The sequence below is a fragment of the Cucurbita pepo genome, chromosome LG20 (assembly GCF_002806865.2).
Source record: "Cucurbita pepo subsp. pepo cultivar mu-cu-16 chromosome LG20, ASM280686v2, whole genome shotgun sequence".
In the NCBI taxonomy this organism is placed as follows: Eukaryota; Viridiplantae; Streptophyta; class Magnoliopsida; order Cucurbitales; family Cucurbitaceae; genus Cucurbita; species Cucurbita pepo.
Window position 1 is genome coordinate 7,952,119 of NC_036657.1, and position 21,183 is coordinate 7,973,301.

The 21,183-nt window shown below is 37.2% G+C and overlaps 6 protein-coding genes and 1 non-coding gene across 9 annotated transcripts in view; 5 read left to right on the plus strand and 2 right to left on the minus strand.

The window, feature by feature from the left end:
* The window catches only part of LOC111783467, a 4,764-nt gene extending 3,884 nt beyond the window's left edge, over positions 1-880 (plus strand). The window contains exon 7 of the mRNA XM_023664398.1: positions 389-880. The gene's annotated coding sequence lies outside the window, so the exon portion shown is untranslated. The remainder of the gene's footprint in view (positions 1-388) is intronic.
* Positions 1-6,709, plus strand: part of LOC111783462 (UDP-glycosyltransferase 87A2-like) — a 13,793-nt gene extending 7,084 nt beyond the window's left edge. Inside the window, exons 1-2 of one of the 2 annotated variants that reach the window (XM_023664390.1) lie at positions 4,536-5,293; positions 5,583-6,709. In XM_023664390.1, the coding sequence (XP_023520158.1) occupies positions 4,684-5,293; positions 5,583-6,475 (1,503 nt within the window). In that variant the 5' untranslated portion in view covers positions 4,536-4,683 and the 3' untranslated portion in view covers positions 6,476-6,709. Of the gene's footprint in view, positions 1-4,535; positions 5,294-5,582 lie in introns of those variants that run through there. The other variant, XM_023664391.1, reaches the window with a different exon arrangement.
* Positions 1,595-3,050, plus strand: LOC111783469 (zinc finger protein CONSTANS-LIKE 6-like). Its single transcript, XM_023664400.1, has 4 exons — positions 1,595-2,267; positions 2,366-2,506; positions 2,594-2,653; positions 2,766-3,050. The coding sequence occupies exons 1-3, from the start codon at positions 1,818-1,820 to the stop codon at positions 2,615-2,617; spliced, it is 615 nt and encodes a 204-aa protein (XP_023520168.1). The 5' UTR covers positions 1,595-1,817; the 3' UTR covers positions 2,618-2,653; positions 2,766-3,050.
* Positions 6,710-8,792: 2,083 nt separating the features above from the next.
* TRNAG-GCC lies at positions 8,793-8,863 on the plus strand. The gene has a single exon. It is a non-coding gene; the product is annotated as a tRNA-Gly (tRNA).
* A 220-nt stretch (positions 8,864-9,083) lies between these two features.
* On the plus strand, positions 9,084-10,247 carry LOC111783470. The gene is made up of 2 exons (XM_023664401.1): positions 9,084-9,197; positions 9,283-10,247. The coding sequence occupies exons 1-2, from the start codon at positions 9,158-9,160 to the stop codon at positions 9,753-9,755; spliced, it is 513 nt and encodes a 170-aa protein (XP_023520169.1). The 5' UTR covers positions 9,084-9,157; the 3' UTR covers positions 9,756-10,247.
* A 504-nt stretch (positions 10,248-10,751) lies between these two features.
* LOC111783463 (malonyl CoA-acyl carrier protein transacylase-like) lies at positions 10,752-14,478 on the minus strand. Of its 2 annotated transcripts, none has more exons than XM_023664392.1 (10): positions 14,028-14,478; positions 13,091-13,176; positions 12,868-12,934; positions 12,291-12,433; positions 12,057-12,105; positions 11,823-11,960; positions 11,645-11,725; positions 11,377-11,553; positions 11,149-11,235; positions 10,752-11,049 (listed from the first exon to the last, which is right to left on the minus strand). In XM_023664392.1, the coding sequence occupies exons 1-10, from the start codon at positions 14,268-14,270 to the stop codon at positions 10,987-10,989; spliced, it is 1,134 nt and encodes a 377-aa protein (XP_023520160.1). In that variant the 5' UTR covers positions 14,271-14,478; the 3' UTR covers positions 10,752-10,986. The 2 variants fall into 2 exon arrangements, with proteins under 2 accessions (XP_023520160.1, XP_023520161.1); XM_023664393.1 differs by lacking the exon at positions 14,028-14,478 and adding an exon at positions 13,464-14,021.
* A 654-nt stretch (positions 14,479-15,132) lies between these two features.
* LOC111782509 (shewanella-like protein phosphatase 1) lies at positions 15,133-19,918 on the minus strand. Its single transcript, XM_023663270.1, has 10 exons — positions 19,571-19,918; positions 19,305-19,405; positions 18,849-18,962; positions 18,499-18,708; positions 17,951-18,086; positions 17,367-17,539; positions 16,949-17,037; positions 16,711-16,780; positions 15,658-15,748; positions 15,133-15,529 (listed from the first exon to the last, which is right to left on the minus strand). Exons 1-9 carry the CDS (start codon positions 19,767-19,769, stop codon positions 15,662-15,664), a joined length of 1,179 nt encoding a protein of 392 aa, XP_023519038.1. The 5' UTR covers positions 19,770-19,918; the 3' UTR covers positions 15,133-15,529; positions 15,658-15,661.
* Between the last annotated feature and the right edge of the window lie 1,265 nt (positions 19,919-21,183).

The following is a 21,183-nucleotide window of genomic DNA, read 5'->3' on the forward strand; positions in this document are numbered from 1 at the left end:
TTTTTTTTTTTTTTTTTTTTTTGGAAGCGTCCTACAAGCTGTTGGCACAAGCCGTTGCAGCTCCTTATGTGCCTGCCTGAATAGATTAAGATATGAATCAAGGACCATTTTTTTTCTCCATGCCAAAAGAATAGAGTTGCAGTTCAATAGCTCTTCCACCATGAATTTATTATTGCTTATATCAAAGATTTGCTCTATAACTAAGAAACACCAACATTTTGGTTTGGCTGGCGTATCTGTGTCCAGAAGATGTGCATAAGTGCATGCTTGGGTAGATGCATTACCAGACGATTGTAAAAGCAATAAAAATACTGTTATTTTGACGCTTTTCATTTTTTGATTTTCTTACTGTTATTTTGACGCTTCAGAATCTGTCTGCTTCCTGTAGGCAATAGGTTACTCGGCCTTTTATCCAGAAGATGAAGTGAACTGCTACAAACTTATAGTTTCCATGTCTGGGAGTGGATCGGGGAGGCTCGCTGGCAAAAGAAAAGTGCTTCCACCGAAACTCCAGTTGAACTCAGTTCGGTGGAAGTCCAAGTCGCCTCTCCCCTTCTAACAGGTATCTTCTATCAATATCCAAATTTCTGCTTCCATCATAATGGCAATAGCCACCGTTGTTTTTGGGGAAATTTTCTAGCTCTTATTTTAGCTGCTGAATATGACCAAAAATCAAGGTGATTAAAATGCAATGTGGCCCAGATATTGGGCGCCCTATCTCTAGTCTTTCATCCTTCAAAATTACATTAGAGAATCGTTTCTAAATGTAACTTGGAAATTTCAAATTTTTTATGACAATTGTTTCTCCTAATATTGGAGATTGGTAGAATGTAGTCAGTGACCAGTGACCATATACTGTCATGGTTAGATGTAAGAGAAAAACTAAAAGTGCAAGTTTCACCATTGAGATAAAACACAATCAATCAGATTCCACGTCTAAATTACTATTTGGTCCTCAACTTTCAAAATAATAAATTTCGCTTTAAAAAATCTATTAAATATTTAATTCAATTTTACATGTGATAGATTGATTAACTTCTAAACATTTTAAGGATCTATCCGACGCATAATTTAAAATTTTGGAAACTCTTAGGCTAAAAAATGTACGGATCTCCATTAAATTGAAAGTTGGCTAAATAGAAGTTCATACACCTAACTTAATTTAACCTTCCATAATTTAGAATAAATAGGGTCATGGTGACGTTTGTCTAAGGAGTGTTGCCTATGATTGTGTATCAAATGTCTTGATCATACTTGTCTAAGATGTGTTGCCCATGGCTCCATGTCCGATCCAAACCCCATTTTACTTACTTACTTTTATGTTAGTTACGTTTTTACTATTTTTGTTGTGTCGAAAGGGGACATGACTAATTGTCAATTCTTCTATCATAGATTATACGCTCTTAGAGATGCAGTTATTGTTTATTAGCCTATAACATTATTTTCTTTCAAAATACACAATTTAAAAAACATTTTCTGTCAAACGTGACTCGAGACTTGATTATATGTCTAGATTGTCTATAAAGTTTGATTTTCACACAGGTGACTTGTTGGCTAGGTTAGAATAAGTGAACTCGTGGTTAAATGACAATTTATTATGGGACAAATTGTATTATTTCTTTAAAATATTTTAGAGTTTTTGTACGGATGTGATTGGAGGGATCCACCATGGCTCACTTTTTGGAGGAGAAAAACGAGAAGAAATTGCAGCATGTGCCATTAATATTAACTCGTACAAAACCTGCTCCCAAATAGGAAAGAAAAGAAAAGGATTTTTCATCGAAGAGAGACTGAGGGAGAGAGAGAGAGAGAGAGAGATGGGTTACAGTTCGTTGCTGAAGAGCCCCAAGAAAGAAGGAGCAGAAGAAGAACAAGAAGTTCCAAATTCCATTTGGGACGATTTCAAAGCCTTTTTTGAGCTCAACAATGAGGAAAAGCTACCGCTGCAGCAGCAGGAGAATTTTTCCATCGTCAATGGCGGTCCACTCAATTGGGACTTGATGGATCATCATTCCAACCACCAGTTTTCCCTCTCTGAAACCAAAACAAACCATGGCGGCCATGGCGATGGCGTCGAGGCGGAGGCGTTCAGCCGAGTCGTCCCAAAAGCTTGCTCCTTCGACGGCGATGGCGTTATGGAAAGCAAGAAGAAGGCTTCGTTGAACTTAAATCTTAACTACGAAGAGGTTTCGGAAGCATGGTCCGGCCGTGGATCTCTCTGGGCCGCCGGCGGTTCTTCTCCTTCCAACCCAACCCACAACGTTTATGTAAGTTGTAATTATCACTTATCATATTTCATTCTCTATATTTATATGCCCATCATCCTTGACTATATGTATATATATAACATATGGTTGTAAAACAGATGGGAGAGGTTCCAAGAATGGAGGAAGAAAGAACAAGAAGGGTGCTGAGGTACAGGGAGAAGCGGCTCACCAGATTGTTCTCCAACAAGATAAGATACCAAGTTCGTAAGCTGAATGCCCAGAAAAGGCCCAGAATAAAGGTCACCCATTTCACTAAATGCTTCATTCCAAACCCCAACAAAACCTTAATTTTAGCTTTCATTTTGTTTTTTTGTTTTGGCTCACAGGGGCGTTTTGTGAAGACTGTTTAGCCACAAAGTTCAAAATATCTCACCCAAAAGAAAAAAGTATCCTTTTTTTTTCTTCCCCTTTTTCTCTGTGAATATGCTTTCTTTCTTCATTCATTCTGTGCATGAAAATATCTCAAAGTTTGATTCATTTCTTTGATACTCACAACAGCTTTCCTGTGGCTTTCAATGTCGTGGACCCTCCAGACCCCAACTTGCCATTAAAGACACGCTCTGGATTGACCATTTACTCATATCACTCCCTCTGCAAGCATATATATTATAGCAATAGGGCTGCAGATTTACACAGAACTTTGATGGGGATGTGTCGTTTTCGGGTTCGATTCGGAGGAAGTCCCGAGTTCGAAACGTTTGAATTTGTAAAACTAAGACCACATTAGCTTAATTTGTATTAATACTGAGATTAAGGAGTTTCGTATGACTGTGTTTATTTCAAAAGCTGAGGGATCTAATTGAATTATTTAAAAACATAAAAGTAAATAAAAGCAATGAACTTTTTGCATGTGATTGAAAGGGAAGCCTAAGATATTTTGAAGTCTTTTTCATTGCTACCTTTCTTTTCATTTTGGATTTTTCTAACTTTTTTGGTCCTACAAAAATACCCAAAACTGAAGAGCTATAATCATTTTTGTTCACAATTATCACATGCTTTTAATTTTTGCATCCATTCATTGCCTTTTTTAATAAAATTAAATAAAAAGTTTTAAATCTCATTTGAATCTCTAAATCAACAAACTAACATTCCTTTTTTTCTTTTCTTTTTTTTCTTTTTTTTTTTCCATGAAATATTAATGAGTAAAGATTAAATAGTCTTTTGCATAAAGTTAGGAATGGGACGTTAAAGAATTAAATTAAATACTTAAAAATATAGACTAAAATACAATATATATATATATATATATATTGATTATACGTAATAAAAAAAAAATCTCCATTTAATAGTTGGTTCCAACATTCTATAACAACTTACTTGTGTATTGCGATCTATATTAGCCCTTACTTCATCAAGCCACTCTCCAATCTAATGCTTCTCCTTAAGAAAACGGCTTCTTGGTTGCTTCATGCTGTCAAACTCCTTACTTTGAACCCCCAATTTCTTGATGAATAGTCGTTCTTAATTCATGAAATTTAGTTCTATAGTTTTAGGGTATATAGAAAACGAATTTGTAGAAGAAATCAAGAGTTGAAACCGCCTCTAAAATTTTGCACAAGTCAATTTACAAGGGTAATTGATCACTTCTAACCATCATAATTCTATACTCAATTATAAAAATTGATGGGTTTAGACCGAAATGATAACTAAAGATTCTTGACTCTATTTGAAGCCTACATTCAATTGTAAAGAAACAAAAAGAGAGGAGCACGGCATGAAAAGAAATGCAAGAATTTGGGTTGGAGAAAGAAGATGGTGACGAAAGAAGTCAACGGTCAACCTAAGCCTCTCTTAGACATTTTCCTCATTTTATGATTTTTAAATCTTTTAAAGTCTAATTTTCGAGTTGTTACCACTCTCATTCATATGGATGTGTTATCTTTTACATAATCAAATGTCATTTTGTTTGTTTTAACTTTGATGAGGAAAAATCTATATTCAATAATTATTATGAAAGTCACATCGTGACAATCTCATTAAATAATTTATCTAATGGACACTAATATGAATTTAGCACTATGATAATTATGGTCGAAGCTTATACAATTAACCAAATTAACTAAGGTTAATTTGCTAATACATTATTTTTCGATCTTAATTTAAGAACTACTTTATTTTGTATATATACTTTTAAAAGTTATAATATTGTTGAAATCTACCTGAATTTTGCAAGATGTGGAAGCCATCTTCTTTCCTGTCTGGTCAAATAACATCTCAATGATTAATTCAATTCAAGAACTAAATACAAACCTTAAGAAATAAAATAAAAATTCATAAACTAAAAAAATGATATTGTTCCCAAATTACTTCCAAGTATTGATATTCCAAAACCATACTCGCCGCAGTTGGCGGCCTCAGTTGCCGACGTCATAGTTTTAGGTTTCTATCACGGCGAGATCGAAACGACACGTCGACTATGCGGTCAACAAATGATGGGACACTCATAAACGACAAACGTAGCAAAACCTCTTTGGTTAATGCCCCAAAGCTCATTCCACTAAGTTTTGAGAGGGTTGACTGTCTCTCTCATTTATCTTCAGCTCAGAAATCATTTCCGATGGCCGGAATCCACGTGGTGGTGATGCCTTACCCCGGCCGCGGCCACATCAACCCTACGATGAACCTCTGCAAATTGCTCGCCTTAACAAAATCTGATATTCTCATCACCTTTGTCGTCACCGAAGAGTGGCTCGGCTACATCGGCGCCGATCCCACGCCTCCAAATCTCCGGTTTGCCACCATTCCAAACGTCATTCCGCCGGAGAGGCTGAAAGCCGCTGACTTCAGAGGCTTCAGCGAAGCTGTCGTGACTAAGATGGAAGCTCCATTCGAGCAACTCCTCGATCGGCTCCAGCCGCCGGTGGATGCGATCATTGGCGATTTGGAGCTCCGTTGGCCGATCGCTGTCGGACGTCGGAGGAATATCCTGGTGGCCTCGCTCTGGACGATGTCGGCGACCTTCTTCTCGATGCTTTACAGAGCCGATATTTCCGCTCGAGTCGGGCGGCTGTCTTCCAATTGGTTTGGTACAATATTCATGTGAACTGTATACCAACGTCATGCCATTGATTTTGTATTAATTCATAATCTAAAGAAAAAGAAACCTATTATTATGAATTGTCTTCGACAGCTTAAAAGATCTAAGTTTTTTTTTTTTTCTCCTCTTTGACAGAATGTAGATGGAGTAGAACTTGAATCAAACCTTAAACCAAACCAATTTTGATCTATGGCGTTGTTGATCTTGATAGATAAGAATCTGTTCAGGAATAGAATTATTAGAACACGTCAGTTGATAAATTTTCAATGTAAATGCAGATCATGGTGATAAAGTGGATCAAATTTCAGGACTTTCTTCAACCCATAAAGCCGATCTTCGGAAAGTGTTTGAAGAGAATGATGGAAGAGTGATGGAGATTATCTTGGATTGCATATCCAGGGTGCCAAAAGCAGACTGCCTATTATTCACTTCTTTCTATGAATTTGAACCCGAAATGATGGAAGCTTTGAAACTAGAATTCCCGTTCCCTATCTACCCGATTGGTCCTGCAATACCCTATTTTGAAATTGAGAAGGAACCTCGAGTAGCTAATGATAATGATGCCTACAATTACCAACAATGGTTGGATTCCCAACCTGCAGACTCTGTATTGTACATTTCATTGGGAAGTTTTCTTTCGGTCTCAGCTTCCCAAATGGATGAAATAGCTTCTGGGCTACGAGATAGTGGCATTCGGTTCTTATGGGTGGCTCGAGGGGAAGCTCCTCGGTTGAAGGAGCGATGCGGCGAAAAGGGGTTAGTTGTGGCATGGTGTGAACAATTGAAGGTCTTGTGTCATTCCTCAATAGGTGGGTTCTGGACTCATTGTGGCTGGAATTCAACTCTGGAAGCTGTTTATGCAGGGATTCCTATGCTTACTTTTCCTCTGTTTTTGGATCAAAATCCCAACAGTACCCACATTGTTGAAGACTGGAAAATTGGGTGCAGGGTTCAAGAAACCAAGGTTGGAGCTGAAACACTAATTTTAAAAGAAGAAATATCAGAGATTGTCCAAAGGTTCATGGATCTCAGCAGCCCTGAGGGAAAGCAAATCAGGGATAGAGCCAAAAGGCTAAAAGAGATCTGTCACCGAGCAACAGGGGAGGGTGGATCATCTCGCCAAAACCTGGATGAATTTATAAGGAGCATTTCAAAAGGTGACACCAAATAGGATGGATGTCATCTATTCTATTCTGTCTAATACTTGGGATTACACCCCATAGTGTTCTGTTCTGATTGTATTATAGTGTTTTGAACCGATTGGCCTTTTTCTTCACTGTTAAGGGTTGGCACCATCTTGTGAAATAATGGAGGTGTAGGTTAGGTTATTAACATGGCGAAGATTTGGTGTAAGAATTATGCTGTAGAATAAATAATCAGTTTGCAAGTATGAGTTATGGAATCAGATTATATACCATGTTTCAAAAAGTTACACTGGAATGAACTCTTTACTACTCGAGCAGACCTCACAACCTGACCGGCGACCCAAGTGATATCATCAAATCTCCCCCCTGTTCAGAGAGTTAAAAGAATGTCTAAGTTAACTACCAATGTAAATTAATGGGAAGTTAGCTTACATTATGTGAGTCAAAGCCTTGCCTGTAAACTTCATTCCCAATATTTTTTTCTAGAAAGGAACATCATAACACTGTGTGGATTTAGTGGAAGAAGACATCCATGGTAAGGAATCCAATAGAGAAAGTGCAAACTTTTGCTAAGAATTACGGACCTCGGAGTATGATATTATCCATTTTGAGCATAAGCTCTCGTGACTTTGCTCTTGGTTTCCCCAAAAGGCCTCATACAATAGAGATAGTGTTCCTTACTTATAAACTCATGATCTTTCTCTTAATTAGAGAATGTGAGACTACTACTCTCAATAATCCTCAACAATCCTTCCCTTGAACAAAGTACACCACAGAGCCTCCCTTGAAGCCTCCTTCTCTCGAGCTCTCAAACAGCCGCCCTTTAATTGAAGCTCGACTCTTTTTCTGGACCCCTCGAACAAAGTACACTATTTGTTCGACACCTAAGTCACCTTTGACTACACCTTCGAAGCTTACAACTTCTTTGTTTGACACTTGAGGATTTTATTGGCTGGTTAAGTTAAGGGTATGACTCTGATACTATGCTAAAAATCACGGACCTCTACAATAGTATGATATTGTCCACTCTGAGAAAAATTGACTTTGCTTTTGGTTTTCCCAAAACTCACGATCTTCTTAGCCAATGTGGGACTCCTACTCTCAATAATCTCCAACAACTTTCAGGTCGAAGTAATAATGCTCATGAAGGATTGTACCTTAGATCTAGCCTCCAATGAATACGGTGATTCAAAGGCTTTATCCGCTGAATGACTACTTGGAAGGTTAGGCAGTGCCCTGGCTAGCATCAAGAAACGAAATAATTGAGACTAACCTTCCAACAGATACTGAATCAGATATCAGATACCAGCCTCAACAATATTGCAACAATCTCATGGTTCAAAACATTATCAAAAAGTGCATCCGAGGCCATCACTAAAATGTCTCCCCCATTACCTCCACAATGCTAACCTGTTTGCAGTACTCAAACATGATATATCTGTCGATTTCTGTGATCACTGTGCAATTAAAGATTATAGACGGTTTAAGGAAGTGGTAAAGTAGCTACCAAATTTCGAGGTCTAAAAGATAACCACGTAACACCAAAATCTCATGGCACTCCCTAGTTTATGATTTCGTCGTGTAAATTAGGAAATACCAATTCCTTCGGGTGGGGAAGATCATTGGTCATACATACAACGATCACCAAATAGAACAGCTCGTTTTCTCTATTTCAGCTATCAATTCAAACCTTCTGACTAAAAAAATTGACCTAAGGAAATCAAGTTTATGTTTATGTAAAGAAATGAAGATTCAGAACCGAACAGTTGAAGCCGGATTTGAAGATAGGATTACTGACCGAAAAAGTGCGTCATAGTAATAGATCGACTAGTGGCGAAATTCATAACTCATCCGGCGGAGCACCATCCACGTAATTCTAAATTTGCTCAACAAGCCAACAGTTCCGGGATAAAAGGATTCAAGTTTCAATTGGAAAGCGAGAATGCTTGAAGAGATAGTGATACAGAAAATAGTGGAGGAAATTCTCAATACGGAAACAAAACTAAACAACATACCGAACATGGGCGAGTTCAGGTGGAGCACAGGAGGAAATTCCTTCTCTTCGAAAATTGAGAGAGTCTTGGAAGAGAAAAGGAAGGGAAATGAATAAGTAGTTGAGACTGAGGAACTGAGGCATCGTCCATGGTGGTAGAATAGTACCCTGCCGCCATTTCCCGCTTCCATATTTCTCGTGTTTTACCTCTCACTAGAACAGAACCAAAATTTTATTTATTTAAATAAGGTTCGTGCTGTAACCAACAAGCACCAGTGGTCTAGTGGTAGAATAGTACNAACAGAACCAAAATTTTATTTATAGAATAAGGTTCGTACTGTAACCAACAAGCACCAGTGGTCTAGTGGTAGAATAGTACCCTGCCACGGTACAGACCCGGGTTCGATTCCCGGCTGGTGCATGTCTTTTTTTATAAAATTGTTTTCCATTTTCCTTAAAATTTATAATTTTAGAAGATTTTGTTTTTATATGGCTGGCTTTAGATCCTTACGATCGGATGCACCTGCGTCGAGTGCCNCCTTTTTTATAAAATTGTTTTCCATTTTCGTTAAAATTTATAATTTTAGAAGATTTTGTTTTTATATGGCTGGCTTTAGATCCTTACGATTGGATGNTGGCTTTAGATCCTTACGATCGGATGCACCTGCGTCGAGTGCCCTAATTAGCCATCGTCGCTGCTCGTTCCGATTCGAGAATGAACGCATCGTTGAATTCAGGAATGGTTTTCTCTGAAGGTACATACAAAGATGGTTTTTCTGTTTTCTGTTCTTTCAAGTGATTCAATTTTCTTGAGTTTTTTGGTCACGATGTTCCTCGCAGACATAGCCGACGGAAGTGATTCGGATACGAATTCCGCTGAAGGATCGGATTACTACGAGCCGATCTCGGTCATTGATGGTGAAGAATCCGATGAAGCTGCTGGATCAGATGACGAAACTTACAGCTCCGATACTCATTTGCACCATTTACCCAACGGTTTCCGTGTAGAGAATGCAGTTTCGTCTCTTAGCCTGAACGACGATGTGGAGAGAAGGTGCAGTGATGAGGAAGAGGAGGAGAGCATGAGAGAGGCTTCTGATTCAGCGATTAGAATGGCGTTTAGAGAGGATGAGACTCGGAGAAATGCGCCGCTGTCGCCGGAGAATGCGACGAGGATCATGGAGGCCATGCGCGGCATCTCATTTGGCGGCTCTGCTCCAGATTGGACTCGGATTGTATCTGAGGATCGTTGGATTGATCAACTTCGAAGGCTTAGGCAAACCCCTACCTCTCCCAATAATTTCGGAAACTGAGAGATGGAATTCTCATCATCTCAAAATTCAGATCCTTCTTCTTCTTCTTCTTCTTCATTCCTTTAGTTTATCATAGAATTGTCATATCACTCTCCGATTATCCTCTTGAATAAAGATCCTTCTGGGTTTTGGTTCGCGAACAGTTCATCCATTTCCCGATCACATGCGCTCTCTTCGATCTCATAATTAAGTGTCATTCAACTTATGCTTGAAAGAAAACTGAAGTCATGACTTTCAAGGGAGCTGCTTGCTTCAAGCTTAAGCTTCTTCAAGCCACAATATGATGTCTGCACTTTTGTCTAGTGGCTCAAAGCTCAAAATTGAGAATTGAATTGGTGATAAGTTAGATCGTATGTTTCTCGGTTCTTGAATTCAAACTCTCTGCCTTCCTTCCCCTTTTGTTTTCTTTCATTCTTGTATCCTATGAAGCAGAAGTCATCTGTAATATTTGATGAAATTGAAGTAAAGGACCGATGGAAGTTTCCATTATCATAAGGAGAGGCAAAATGTTGTATAAATTATGGCTTAAATGGTGGGCAGTTCAATTATATAAAAAGAAAATACCCTCTTTGAGGAGGTGAGGAGAACCTTTCCCTAACCCGCTTTCAAAACCTTAAGGAAACTCTGAAAGGAAAGATCCAAAGAACCAGCGTTCTAAAAACTTTGAGGAAACTCTAAAAGAAAAACTCAAAAGAAAAATCCAAATATGACAATATCTGCTAGCGGTGAACTTGAACTGCTACAAATGGTATCAGAGTTAGACATGAGGCAATGTGCTAGCAAGGAGGGAAAGTTAGGCTCCAAATGGTATTAGAGTTAGGCATAGGGCAATGTAGCAAGGAGAGAAAGTCCAAAAAAGACGATATCTACTAGACGCTCCCAATTTAGGCCGGAGATTATTGAAAGTTTGTAAGGAGTAATAATTTCAATTACTTCAAAAAAAAAAAAAAAAAAAAAAAAAAAAAAAAAAAAAAAAAAAAAAAAAAAAAAAAAAAAAANTTTCAACTCATTTTGCATACGGTGAACTGTCGGAGTAACATACATAAAGATTCTCGTGCACTTGCTTTAGAAACTTGAAGCTCTAGAACTCATTGTAACATCTGGACACATAAGAAGGAGCATAGAACCAATCTCCGTTTAATGCTGTTGGCACTGATGGGGAGATGGGCAAAGCAGATACAGAAAGAACTCTGCAGCCATGAGTGAGTTGTTTGCTTCAATCTAGACTTCATTAAGCTGCAACATTCTCAATATCTGCACTTTTGTCCACTCTTTTGAAAATCCCAGCTATAACCTGTTGAAACCCGAAGTAGAAAACATTTGTGAGAATAACCCAAAATATATTTTTCCTAATGCAAAAAGGGTGACCTCAAATTGGTGTAGAGTTTCAAACCTTTCCAGGGCCCAATTCATAACTCTTCTTCAGCCCCTTGTTGAGTAGAGTTTTTACTGTTGTTTCCCACAGAACAGGAGAAGTCACCTGTAGTTTTGAAATGGGAACAATGAACAATGTCAGAATTGATTGCCATACAGAAGAAACCATGCTGATTCTGACCCCTAAACAAATTTAAAGGGAAGATGCCATGTGTAGTCTTCATCCTGAAAGTTATGAGTTAAGTACCTGGCGTGCCAAAATTTTCCTAATTGTGTCGGGATCTGCATGTGGCTGTGCGTTGACATTGGAGATGACTGGTATTCTGGGAGTTCTGATCTCTGTTGCTGCAAGTGCAGCTTCTAATCTTGAAACAGCAGGTTCCATGAAGCTAGTGTGGAATGCACCGGCCACAGCTAGGCGTACCTACAATTGAATGGTGCAGCCATTGCCATTTTAGGTCTAACGGGACCTTCAAAATGCAAGTTCCATTATAGATAACATATAGGATAGATACCGTCATTCGAGCTTTGAATGACTTTGCTTTGGATTCTACTACTTCTACTCCTTTAAGACCTCCTGATACAGCATAATTGCCCTGCGACAGTTCGAATGCATTACATGAGAACGGCAGTATAACTATGCTAATGACATTCAAGCAGACCGAGCTGAATTTGAATTTAAAAGAACCTTACAGGACATAGAAAATTTGCTATCTGAACTTTATCGGCTTCATCGACTTCTTGATTAGCTGCATCACACAGCTGTTGAACCTTCTCTGAGTCTAACCCTATGATACTGACCATAGCACTTTTTGCACCATCAGCAGCTGCCTGAAGAAAGTTACGGGGAAAAGCTGGTTTCGGTCACTACAACAATATGCCGGAAGCTGAAATAGAAACATTCATTACCCAACTATTTATCTTTACCTGCATTGCCTCCCCCCTTAGTTTGACGAGCCTGAGTCCATCCTCAAAGCTAAAAATGTAAACAAAACCATTGGCAACCATGTCAATATGAAAACATAAAACATAATCACAACATACAGAGATCAAAGATAGATGGCTTTCAAATATTAAACTTATTTGATGCTATTTACTCGACCAATAATCTAAGTATGCAAGCAGGTACACTTTGGGACTACAGTCAGCCAGATTAGATACCTGAAAGCCCCTGCAAATGCTAATGCGGTATACTCTCCCAGGCTTAGACCACAAGTGACATCGACAGAATCAATTATTTGTTGGCCTCCATCACGTGCACGAAGTAGCTCAACTGCAGCTAGACTAGTGACGTAGATAGCTGGCTGCAATTGTGCAATCAATTCAGCAGGTTCAAAACCTTGAACAGGGATAAAATGACAACCTAACATTCACACAAATGCATATGCAAAATGCAACATACATACACAGGTGTAAGCGTAGACACAAATACAGATCAAAATAGGAACAGCTACTTTTAGTTTTCACACAACATAGATCACAAAGAGTACCACTGCAAATCTATGTTCTGTGAGAATGGTCCGAATAATTAAGCACCACTACTACCTCATAAGGTCAACGGGTCTAACAAGTTTCACCAGAAAATCAAGCATTCCGGCCACATAAGAAGGATAAACTTCTCGAAAACAAGTCTTTTCACATCAGAAATCAATTGAACAGTGGCTTGCATAGCCATCCCCTAACTATAAGTAAATAAAAAGCCATCTAAGAGAAGTCTGAATAGTTCAAGATAAAGCACCTGACTTATAACAGTTGAATCTAGTTTCTCCTTTGGCCCATTAGTGCAGACATCGAGAAGATCAAACCTGCGAACAAAGATGAAATAACATTACTTTACATGGGCAATCATTCCATTATCTGGAAGCCTGAGAGGTGGGTCAACTCTCTATGTATGGTTGACCTTGAACTAAAGTCCATGCAAGGACTAATGCAAGATGGGAGAATACTAATAGGGGAAGTACCCTAAAATATCATTTGCTCGCTTGAACAAGTCAGCTGCGACAGGAACGCTTTGAGATTCCTTTCCCATTCCCACAGCTTGTGCACCCTGACTCGTGAAAAAAGAAAAAAGATTCAAAATTTTGTTTGTAAAAGAAAAAGAAAATCATAAGTACAGTCCAATGTCCAGCTTCATGATTTATGCGAGGTTTTTATGAGATCTTCTAAAATATGAGGTAAATCTAAGACAATGGGCTGCATATTCTACTCCTTGATCAAGGTGCCAACATATGCAGGGCACCCGAACAAAATTCAGCAAAAGAAGCCTTCATAAAACATGACTCAACAGAGTCACCATAAAAAGTAGAATACTTGTTTCTCTTGCTAGGCGCCTACATTTGTACAACACAGGACACTGATGAACTCGTTGGCTATTGCCTTCAAAGAATTGAACTTCATGTCTTGAGATACAGAAGGAGAACTAGCTTTTTGCAGACTCGTCTTTCTTAGCCTTCAACTCTCATGAAAATTGAAGATTACGGGTTAAAGAAACAAAATAAGTAACACCATTTTTTCAGAACTCTCCATGCATAATAGTGACTGTGTTCTGTTACTATCGTAGCTCATGACGTGTTTCTTTTATGAAAGATGAATTACAAGTTTTGCACACCCCGACCCACAAAAAGAAGAAGAGAAACATACACAATCCACTTTTCCCATCAAAAAGGAAGAAACGATTAAGGCAAATGCTTAATTAGCCTTCTCAATGTGAATGTGAGCATCAGAAATTACGAAATCTTCAACCACTTTTCACCACTGAAAACGCTCGCATCAATTCAAAACTGGATTCACTCATCACTCTACACAACGTCCATTTCTCCTCGGAAACTAATTCTAGCGCATCAAGTAAGCAACACCAAACTCAATAAAAAGAATGAAAAAAAAAACGTTCGAAAACACCTGCCCAGGGAACAGAAAGGCACAAGTGGGCTTGTAATCCAAGAACAAGGAATCATCGACCAAAGTCTGCGATCCAACCGAAGCGCTCATGAAAACCCTAGATCGAGAGATGGTTACACCAGTGGAGCTTCGGGATCCATTTCTGAAGCCAAGAAATGAGCTGGAGCTCCTGAAAGAGGTGGATGCATTGCGAGGCAACTTCTTGAGGGAAATTGTGGAAGGGAGAGCGAGAGAAGAGGCCATGACGGCAGCGGAAATCGGAGAGGGAGATCAGCGGAGGACAGCGGTGGAGATCAAATTGGGAATGTGAAGAAGAAAGTTGCGGCAGGATAGGAATAGCGAGCAGGTTCCACGTTACAAGAAATGGAGGTTTTATAGGTCACCGGAAATGCCAAGGTTTTTGCGGAGTTCCCAAAGGGCAGAGACTTTGGGAAGATGGTAGGATAACCAATAAAACCGCCAAGCTGCCTTCTTAGTAATAAGCATTTTTATTTTTTATTTTTATTTCTATTTTTTTAAAATAAAGCTAATAAATATTACTTTCTTTTTTAAATTTTAATCTAAGTTTTAAAAAAATAAATATCCTAATCAATCATGAAAATCTCATATAATTAATTGAATTAGAAAAAAACAAATTTATCAATGAAAAATTATAACCGAATAATTAATTATACTTATTAAAGGAGTATTTATACTGTTTCAAATAAAATAATAAATATTTAATTAATTGAAATTAAGGGAGAAAACATTTTTTTATTCTAGACTTTAATACTTTTAACTTTTGATCTCATCAAATTACACCTGAATAAATATCGTAATTTTACTCTTAAACGTAAAAATAAAAAATAAAAATAAATACATTTCAATTTTAACCCTTTTAATGAGTTCTTGCTCCAAATTTTATTACAAAGTTATCTTTTAGTAATGCAATAAGTAACAACCCAAACCCACCGCCGGTCGATATTGTCTAGCCGGTTATGTATTGTCATCAACTTCATGGTTTTAAAAAAATGAGAAATTTCAACACCTTTATAACGGATGTTTCGTTCTCTTTTCTAACCGATGTGGGCTCTCATAATTTGACCGAATAAGTCGAATAAGTAGTAGTAGAAAGGAGAATCAAATCAATAATTCTTTGAACAACCGATGATATTTCACAAATATGTACTGTACATGTCAATGGAATTGAACAAGAACAACTCCCCTAGAAGTGGGTTTCAATGGTTAAACGCCAGTGTTTTACAAAATCAGATTTTGACTGAACTCTGAAGTGAGGGATGGCATTGAAGTCGATTTCTTACCGGACGTCATTCGAAGGTGTAACCGCTGTGGCTTCTCGTGCTCTTCTCGACGTCATAGATGGAGGAGCTGATTATGTCTCCATGAAAAAGCTGATTATGGAGCTAATAGTTCTTGGAAAAAGCAGAATCCAAGCTATAAACAGATGATCTGAGTTGATTCTAAACCAAGCTGGTAAAGTAAACATGATGCACATTCTTCATCTGTCAAAAACAAATGAGAAAATAAATTCACATAGTTAAGAAATGATATGATTTTGAATACTTTTGGCATTTCAAATGTTGCCCAAGAACATCGTTCTAATGTGTGTTATAATGTTTCAGAGAGGTACCTTGCTATATATAGTTAACAACTTGAAGTTCACTAAACCTATCCCTCTTGCTTTTGATAACTCTAGCTTTGTCGCCTCTGATTTCTAGTACCTGGTAAAAGGTATTGGAAACATTAAGGGGGAAGTAAGAAATGGAATTTATAAACACTAAAGAAGAATGTAAAGTTATTATTATGATCTTATAATTTGTCGCGTATATCCTCTTCGTCCCTATGGTATCGATGCAATTATATGGCACATCAAGAAATCATGTTAGCTTTCATACTACCGCATTATATTGTTCATTCCTATTTATGTAACCGTTCAAGTCCAAGCCCACCGCGAGTAGATGTTGTCCTCTTTGGGCTTTTCCTTTCAAGTTTCCCCTCAAGATTTTTAAAACGCGTCTGCTAGAGAAAGGTTTCCACTCCCTTATAAAGAATGTTTCGTTCTCCCCCCCAACCGACGTGGGATCTCACAAACCACCCCCTTTGGGACCCAGCATCCTCGCTGGCACTCGTTCCCTTCTCCAATCGATGTGGGACCCCCCAATCCACCCCTTTCAGGACCCAACAACCTTGCTAGCACACTACCTCGTGTCCACCCCCTTCGGGGCTCAGCCTCCTCGCTAGCATATCGCTTAGTGTCTGGCTTTTATACCATTTGTAACAGCCCAAGCCCACCGCTAGCAAATATTGTCCTCTTTAGGATTTCTCTTTCGGGCTTTCACTCACGGTTTTTTAAATGTGTCTGCTAGGAAGAGGTTTCCACACCCTTATAAAGAAAGTTTTGTTCTCTTCCCAACCAACGTGGGATCTCACAATTTAAGTAGATAACTAATCGAATAGCAAAGAATAAAATGGAACAAGAAAAAGTATAAGAATCAAAAGGCTAAATGTAGTAAAATACAGATATTAGAATTGTAATCTACACAAAGAACTAAGAAGAATCTTTAGGATGGCCTCAGAGAGATCATTCTTTTGCAAGGAGTTCAGAATAAAATGAATCAATCGCTACAAGAATATGTAAACCAATAACCTATTTACAACATAGCCAGTAAGACGTATCACATACCTCAGGTCTCGAGTTAAGAACTCCACTTGACATCCCAACATCAACTCGCCAAATGCTACAATTGTATTTGCTGCAAGGAAAAATCAAACTTCTAAGAACATTTTGAAAAGGGTAAATCTAATCTCTTCAATGAGGACCAAAACATAGAGTACGGTTCCTTTATATAAAGCTAAGAAAGATCTAAAGCTCATCTTTAAATCAAAAATTGCAAGAGACCACTCATGTTTCATGGTCGTACCAATTTACTCCAGCCATTTGAGGAGTGTGGCCTACCACCATTGCCTTGGCGCCAACTGCTTCTAGTGTGTCTTCGAGAATTGAATTTATCTGTCAAGACCAATCATGTATCATCCAAAATTGTTAGGATTTGAATGCTTATGAAGTTTCAGATCAGATAAAAGAGAAAAGCAAAGGGATAGAGAGAATTTGCATAGCTATGTAAGTGGTTCAGCCAATGGCCCACATCCACCCTAATGCACATCTCTTTCACTTCTTTGAAGAAAATACGGTCAAAGGCACAAGCACTCTCATTTATTCCCAAGTATGACCAAATTAATTAGAAAGCTTAGTTGGAAATGATTGTTTTCCCTTAACAAGACATGCCTGTTGGCAGCTGACTGAATAAAAACCCGACAAGTACAAGTTACAAGGCTTGCCTGTTTAATCTCAAAGTTTCCCAAATCTGCAAAATCTCTCGAGTATAATCGATTCCATACAACACTATCATAGCCCTTTGTTGCAATGATAGGAAAGGGAGTATTGCCACTTTCACCATGGCCTTTCATCCACTGGGATACTTCCCGGTTCATCCTTTCTACGCCATATGCAACTGTGGAAGGATCAATATTCCTGTCAGACATTTCAAATTTGAAAACATAAAATATCCTGAATCAGTTTGAACATAGGATATACTATTCTTGTAAATTGGTCTTATAGTTTCAATCGCTTTTAATACATCCTCCATGGTCCAAAAACAATCATCCAACCTAATATATAATTTGAAAAGCCTTTTTTTTTCTACTAATGCGTCACTTAACCATACGAATTACCTACGCAACAACTACTGTTGAGATGCCACGTTAGCAAGAGGGTGAGAGAAAATTGAGAGTGCATGTTGTACTATTTTCCAAACCATGTTAAGAAGAAATAATTGTTTTATACTACAAGGAATAATGTTTGCTATATTTTCTATTTTAGTCGAAATAAAAGCATACTACAAAAAGAGTGATAGTAAGTTTACCATGGTGAGGAAGAAGACCACCATGACAGAAGACCCAGTCATTAACTTTAAGAACAACTGCGTGTTGCGCCAACTCACATGCCAAACGACCACCGGGTCTGAAGAGGATTGATCTCGCTACCACCCCTTTTTGCTTCTGACAAAAGGTAAGAGCATAATTGTTATCAAGAATATCCATGTTTCACAAGTTGAATGAAACCAAACTTGTTATCATCATGCTACCTTAAAAAGTAATCAAGCATGAGACGACGGGGTTACACAGAGATCAGAGATCGTTTATAAAGTCAAAAGGGTTTTCAGAATAGGATAGTCTTAATTTCGTTTACATTGATCCAAATAATCATTTAGTTTCGAATAAGTTTAGTTACTTTGATCAAATTGATAACCAGGTTTTAAGGTCATTTCTTAAGGAGAAAAATGATTGTTGTTAGAAATTGAATTAATTGGCTGTATTAATATCTATATCATTCTTATTGTTCCTGCATCAGGAAGAGGTGAGAATTGAAATAAACAAAGAAAATAAGATGGATAGAAGAGCAATGTAGCACCTTCACCAAATTCATAGGACCCCAAAAATTTTGTGATTTCCTCTGATCTTTCCACCTCTCTGAGACTTGGATCCAATTAAGAAAGGCTTCTTCAAAATGATCTCTATAGTCTTCCAAGTATTCCATGAAGTCCAGACACTCATTAAAAGCCCCAGAATCAACATATCTGAAATCCCCTTCCACATTCATTGTCTCGTGATTCCCGTTCACCTGGATATCCACATTCAACAGTGATAAACAAAAAGAATAAGGCAACATACAACGTTGTCAGAGAAAAAGAAACTATTTTGAATTCAGAATTAGCTTGTTGAACATTTACATGAAGCTCATAATGTGTTTGCAGCACAAACCTGAAAGACTGCGCCACCTTGTGCTCTTGCTTGGACATCTAATGATCTCAATAAGGACAATATAGCTATTTCATCTTCTCCTCTGTCCAGTATATCTCCAAGCTGAACCAACACCTACACCATTTTTTTTTTATAAAAAAAGGCCTCAATATTCGAGAAGCATCAAAAGGGAGCATGTCTAGAAACTGTAAGACTTTCTATTTTTTATTTCAGTAGACTGCAAACAATTTCTACATCAACTGGAAATGAGGAAGATCCAAAATATATTTTCTATCTTCATTGGAATTGAAACCCTTTCATAAGTTCATATAGACCTAGGATCAAAGTAGATAATATTATATTATTACGAAGGCATAGTTGAGTTCAACTTCAAACTTTGTGGATATATTAATTATTGATAAAGTACATGTTATGAATATTATAAAATGTGTATAGAAATGATAAATGAAGACGCACCGTTTCTCCACCAGTCCACAAGTCCCGACTGTCGGAGTCCAATACACCAGCCATCTCAAGCGCCAATCTAGTTTGCTTAAGGTCTCCATGCAAATCTCCAACTGCGCAAGCCAACAGAAAAAGCTCATTTCCACGATTGAAATACAAAAAGAAACAAAACAGAAATACAAATTCCTGAAAGCTTCAATCGAGGTGAAGAGAAACAGATTAAGAAGAAAAATGAATCATAGCTTGAAAAGTATGAAGGATCGGCAATAGAAACCAACCAGCAACGATTCGGCGACCTGGAGCAGAGACGAAGGTTGGGGGATTTCCACTGACGACGATAGGTTTTAAGGTGTGAGCCTTAATGTAATCGTTGCGATTTAGAGCAGAAGAGGAGGCGAAGAAGGATTGGATCAGGCGGCGAGGTTGTGAGGGTGATGATGAATAAAAGGAATTGAGGTTGAGGCAGAGGGAAGCCATTGGTTCTTGAGCGAGCAGCCAGAATCAAATGGCTGTTAGTTTGGCACCATTAAAATCCAACAGCAAAGGAAGCTCTTCCGCTTTGTGGAAGACGATGATGAGATAGTGGTAGCCACATATTTTTGTTGCTGCACCCACTGTTTCTTCTCGCTTCCCTTTTTTGGCCTTTTTTTTCTTTTATTAATAATACTATAATATCCATTTATCTCATAAATATTTTTAAAATTTTAAAATTTACAATAATATCATTAAATTAAAAAATATATATATATATATATATATACACCTTACAGTCAATTTTAAACAAATAATAATAATAATAGTAATATTTTATTTCAAAAAATACGTATAACTTTTAAAAATACATTTAATTTTTCAACAAAAAAAAAAATTAGCATTTTAAAATATTTTTATGGTTAGCTTTTAAAAGTAACATTAAAAAATTTAGAGATAATTTATAAATTCTTAGACGAAATTATTTTTTTTTAATTATATGGGTAAATATTTTAAAACATACTTTTAGCCTAAATTATTTTTTAATCTTTAAAAATAAACTTTAAAAATATAAAATTATTTTAAAAAATATTTTAAAACAAAATACTAACATTTTTATACAAAAACTAAACATTGGAGTAATTTTAAATTTTTTTTTTTTTTTAGTTTAAAATTTTTATTGAAAATCTGGAGAGTGAGAGGAGAAGAGGGCCGAGATTTGAGATTGTAAAACTAAAGGTTATACCAACGAATATGAGTTTAACTAATTTTAAAGTTTTTATGGTTGGACTATTGAAATTTTTTTATTTAATCGCTCATTTATTAAAAGATACTAAATATAATAATTCCTTTTTTAAATAAAAATATTGAAGTCAACGTTACAACAAAATTGGTTAAAAAAAAACTTGGTGGGTAATATGTTAATAAATTAAAACTTTAGGCTTTTTTTAGAGAGGTCTATGAGGCCGTATTAATGAAATATTTGACTATGGTTCTTAATTTCCTTTTTTATATTATATAGTTGGATACGACATGTAGTGTTTCACATTTAACTATATGATCTTTTTCGACCATATTATTTTGTCAAAGCCTAGTATAGATGAATATGGTATGATTTAATTGCATTTGAATATTTCTTCTTTAGAACTTTTTAAACATCTCGATCGTAGATTAATTAAAGCATGATTTGGTTCATATGGTACAGTTTCGTAGCAACTTCATGTCGTGGTTGAGTTAGAAAATAAATTGGGTTTTATGGTGTGAGATCTCATATCGGTTGAAGAATGGAATGAAGCAATTTTTATAAGGGTGTGAAAACCTCTCTCCAATAGACGCATTTTAAAATTGTGAGACTGACGGAGATACGTAATAGGCTAAAACGGATAATATTTGCTAGCGCTCGGCTTGGACTGTTACAAAA

Coding starts and splice junctions, on each gene's coding strand:
- LOC111782509 (XM_023663270.1), bottom strand. CDS start 19,769: ATGGCTTCCCTCTGCCTCAACCTCAATTCCTTTTATTCATCATCACCC. Junction 18,709..18,848: donor AAGGTGGCGCAGTCTTTCAG/GTTTGTGCTGCA, acceptor GTGGATATCCAG/GTGAACGGGAATCACGAGAC. Junction 16,781..16,948: donor CAAATGGCTGGAGTAAATTG/GTACGACCATGA, acceptor TTTTCCTTGCAG/CAAATACAATTGTAGCATTT.
- LOC111783470 (XM_023664401.1), top strand. CDS start 9,158: ATGAACGCATCGTTGAATTCAGGAATGGTTTTCTCTGAAG. Junction 9,198..9,282: donor AGGAATGGTTTTCTCTGAAG/GTACATACAAAG, acceptor TGTTCCTCGCAG/ACATAGCCGACGGAAGTGAT.
- LOC111783469 (XM_023664400.1), top strand. CDS start 1,818: ATGGGTTACAGTTCGTTGCTGAAGAGCCCCAAGAAAGAAGGAGCAGAA. Junction 2,268..2,365: donor ACCCAACCCACAACGTTTAT/GTAAGTTGTAAT, acceptor GTTGTAAAACAG/ATGGGAGAGGTTCCAAGAAT. Junction 2,507..2,593: donor AGAAAAGGCCCAGAATAAAG/GTCACCCATTTC, acceptor TTTGGCTCACAG/GGGCGTTTTGTGAAGACTGT.
- LOC111783463 (XM_023664392.1), bottom strand. CDS start 14,270: ATGGCCTCTTCTCTCGCTCTCCCTTCCACAATTTCCCTCAAGAAGTTG. Junction 12,935..13,090: donor CGAGCAAATGATATTTTAGG/GTACTTCCCCTA, acceptor CTTTGTTCGCAG/GTTTGATCTTCTCGATGTCT. Junction 12,106..12,290: donor GCATTTGCAGGGGCTTTCAG/GTATCTAATCTG, acceptor TTACATTTTTAG/CTTTGAGGATGGACTCAGGC.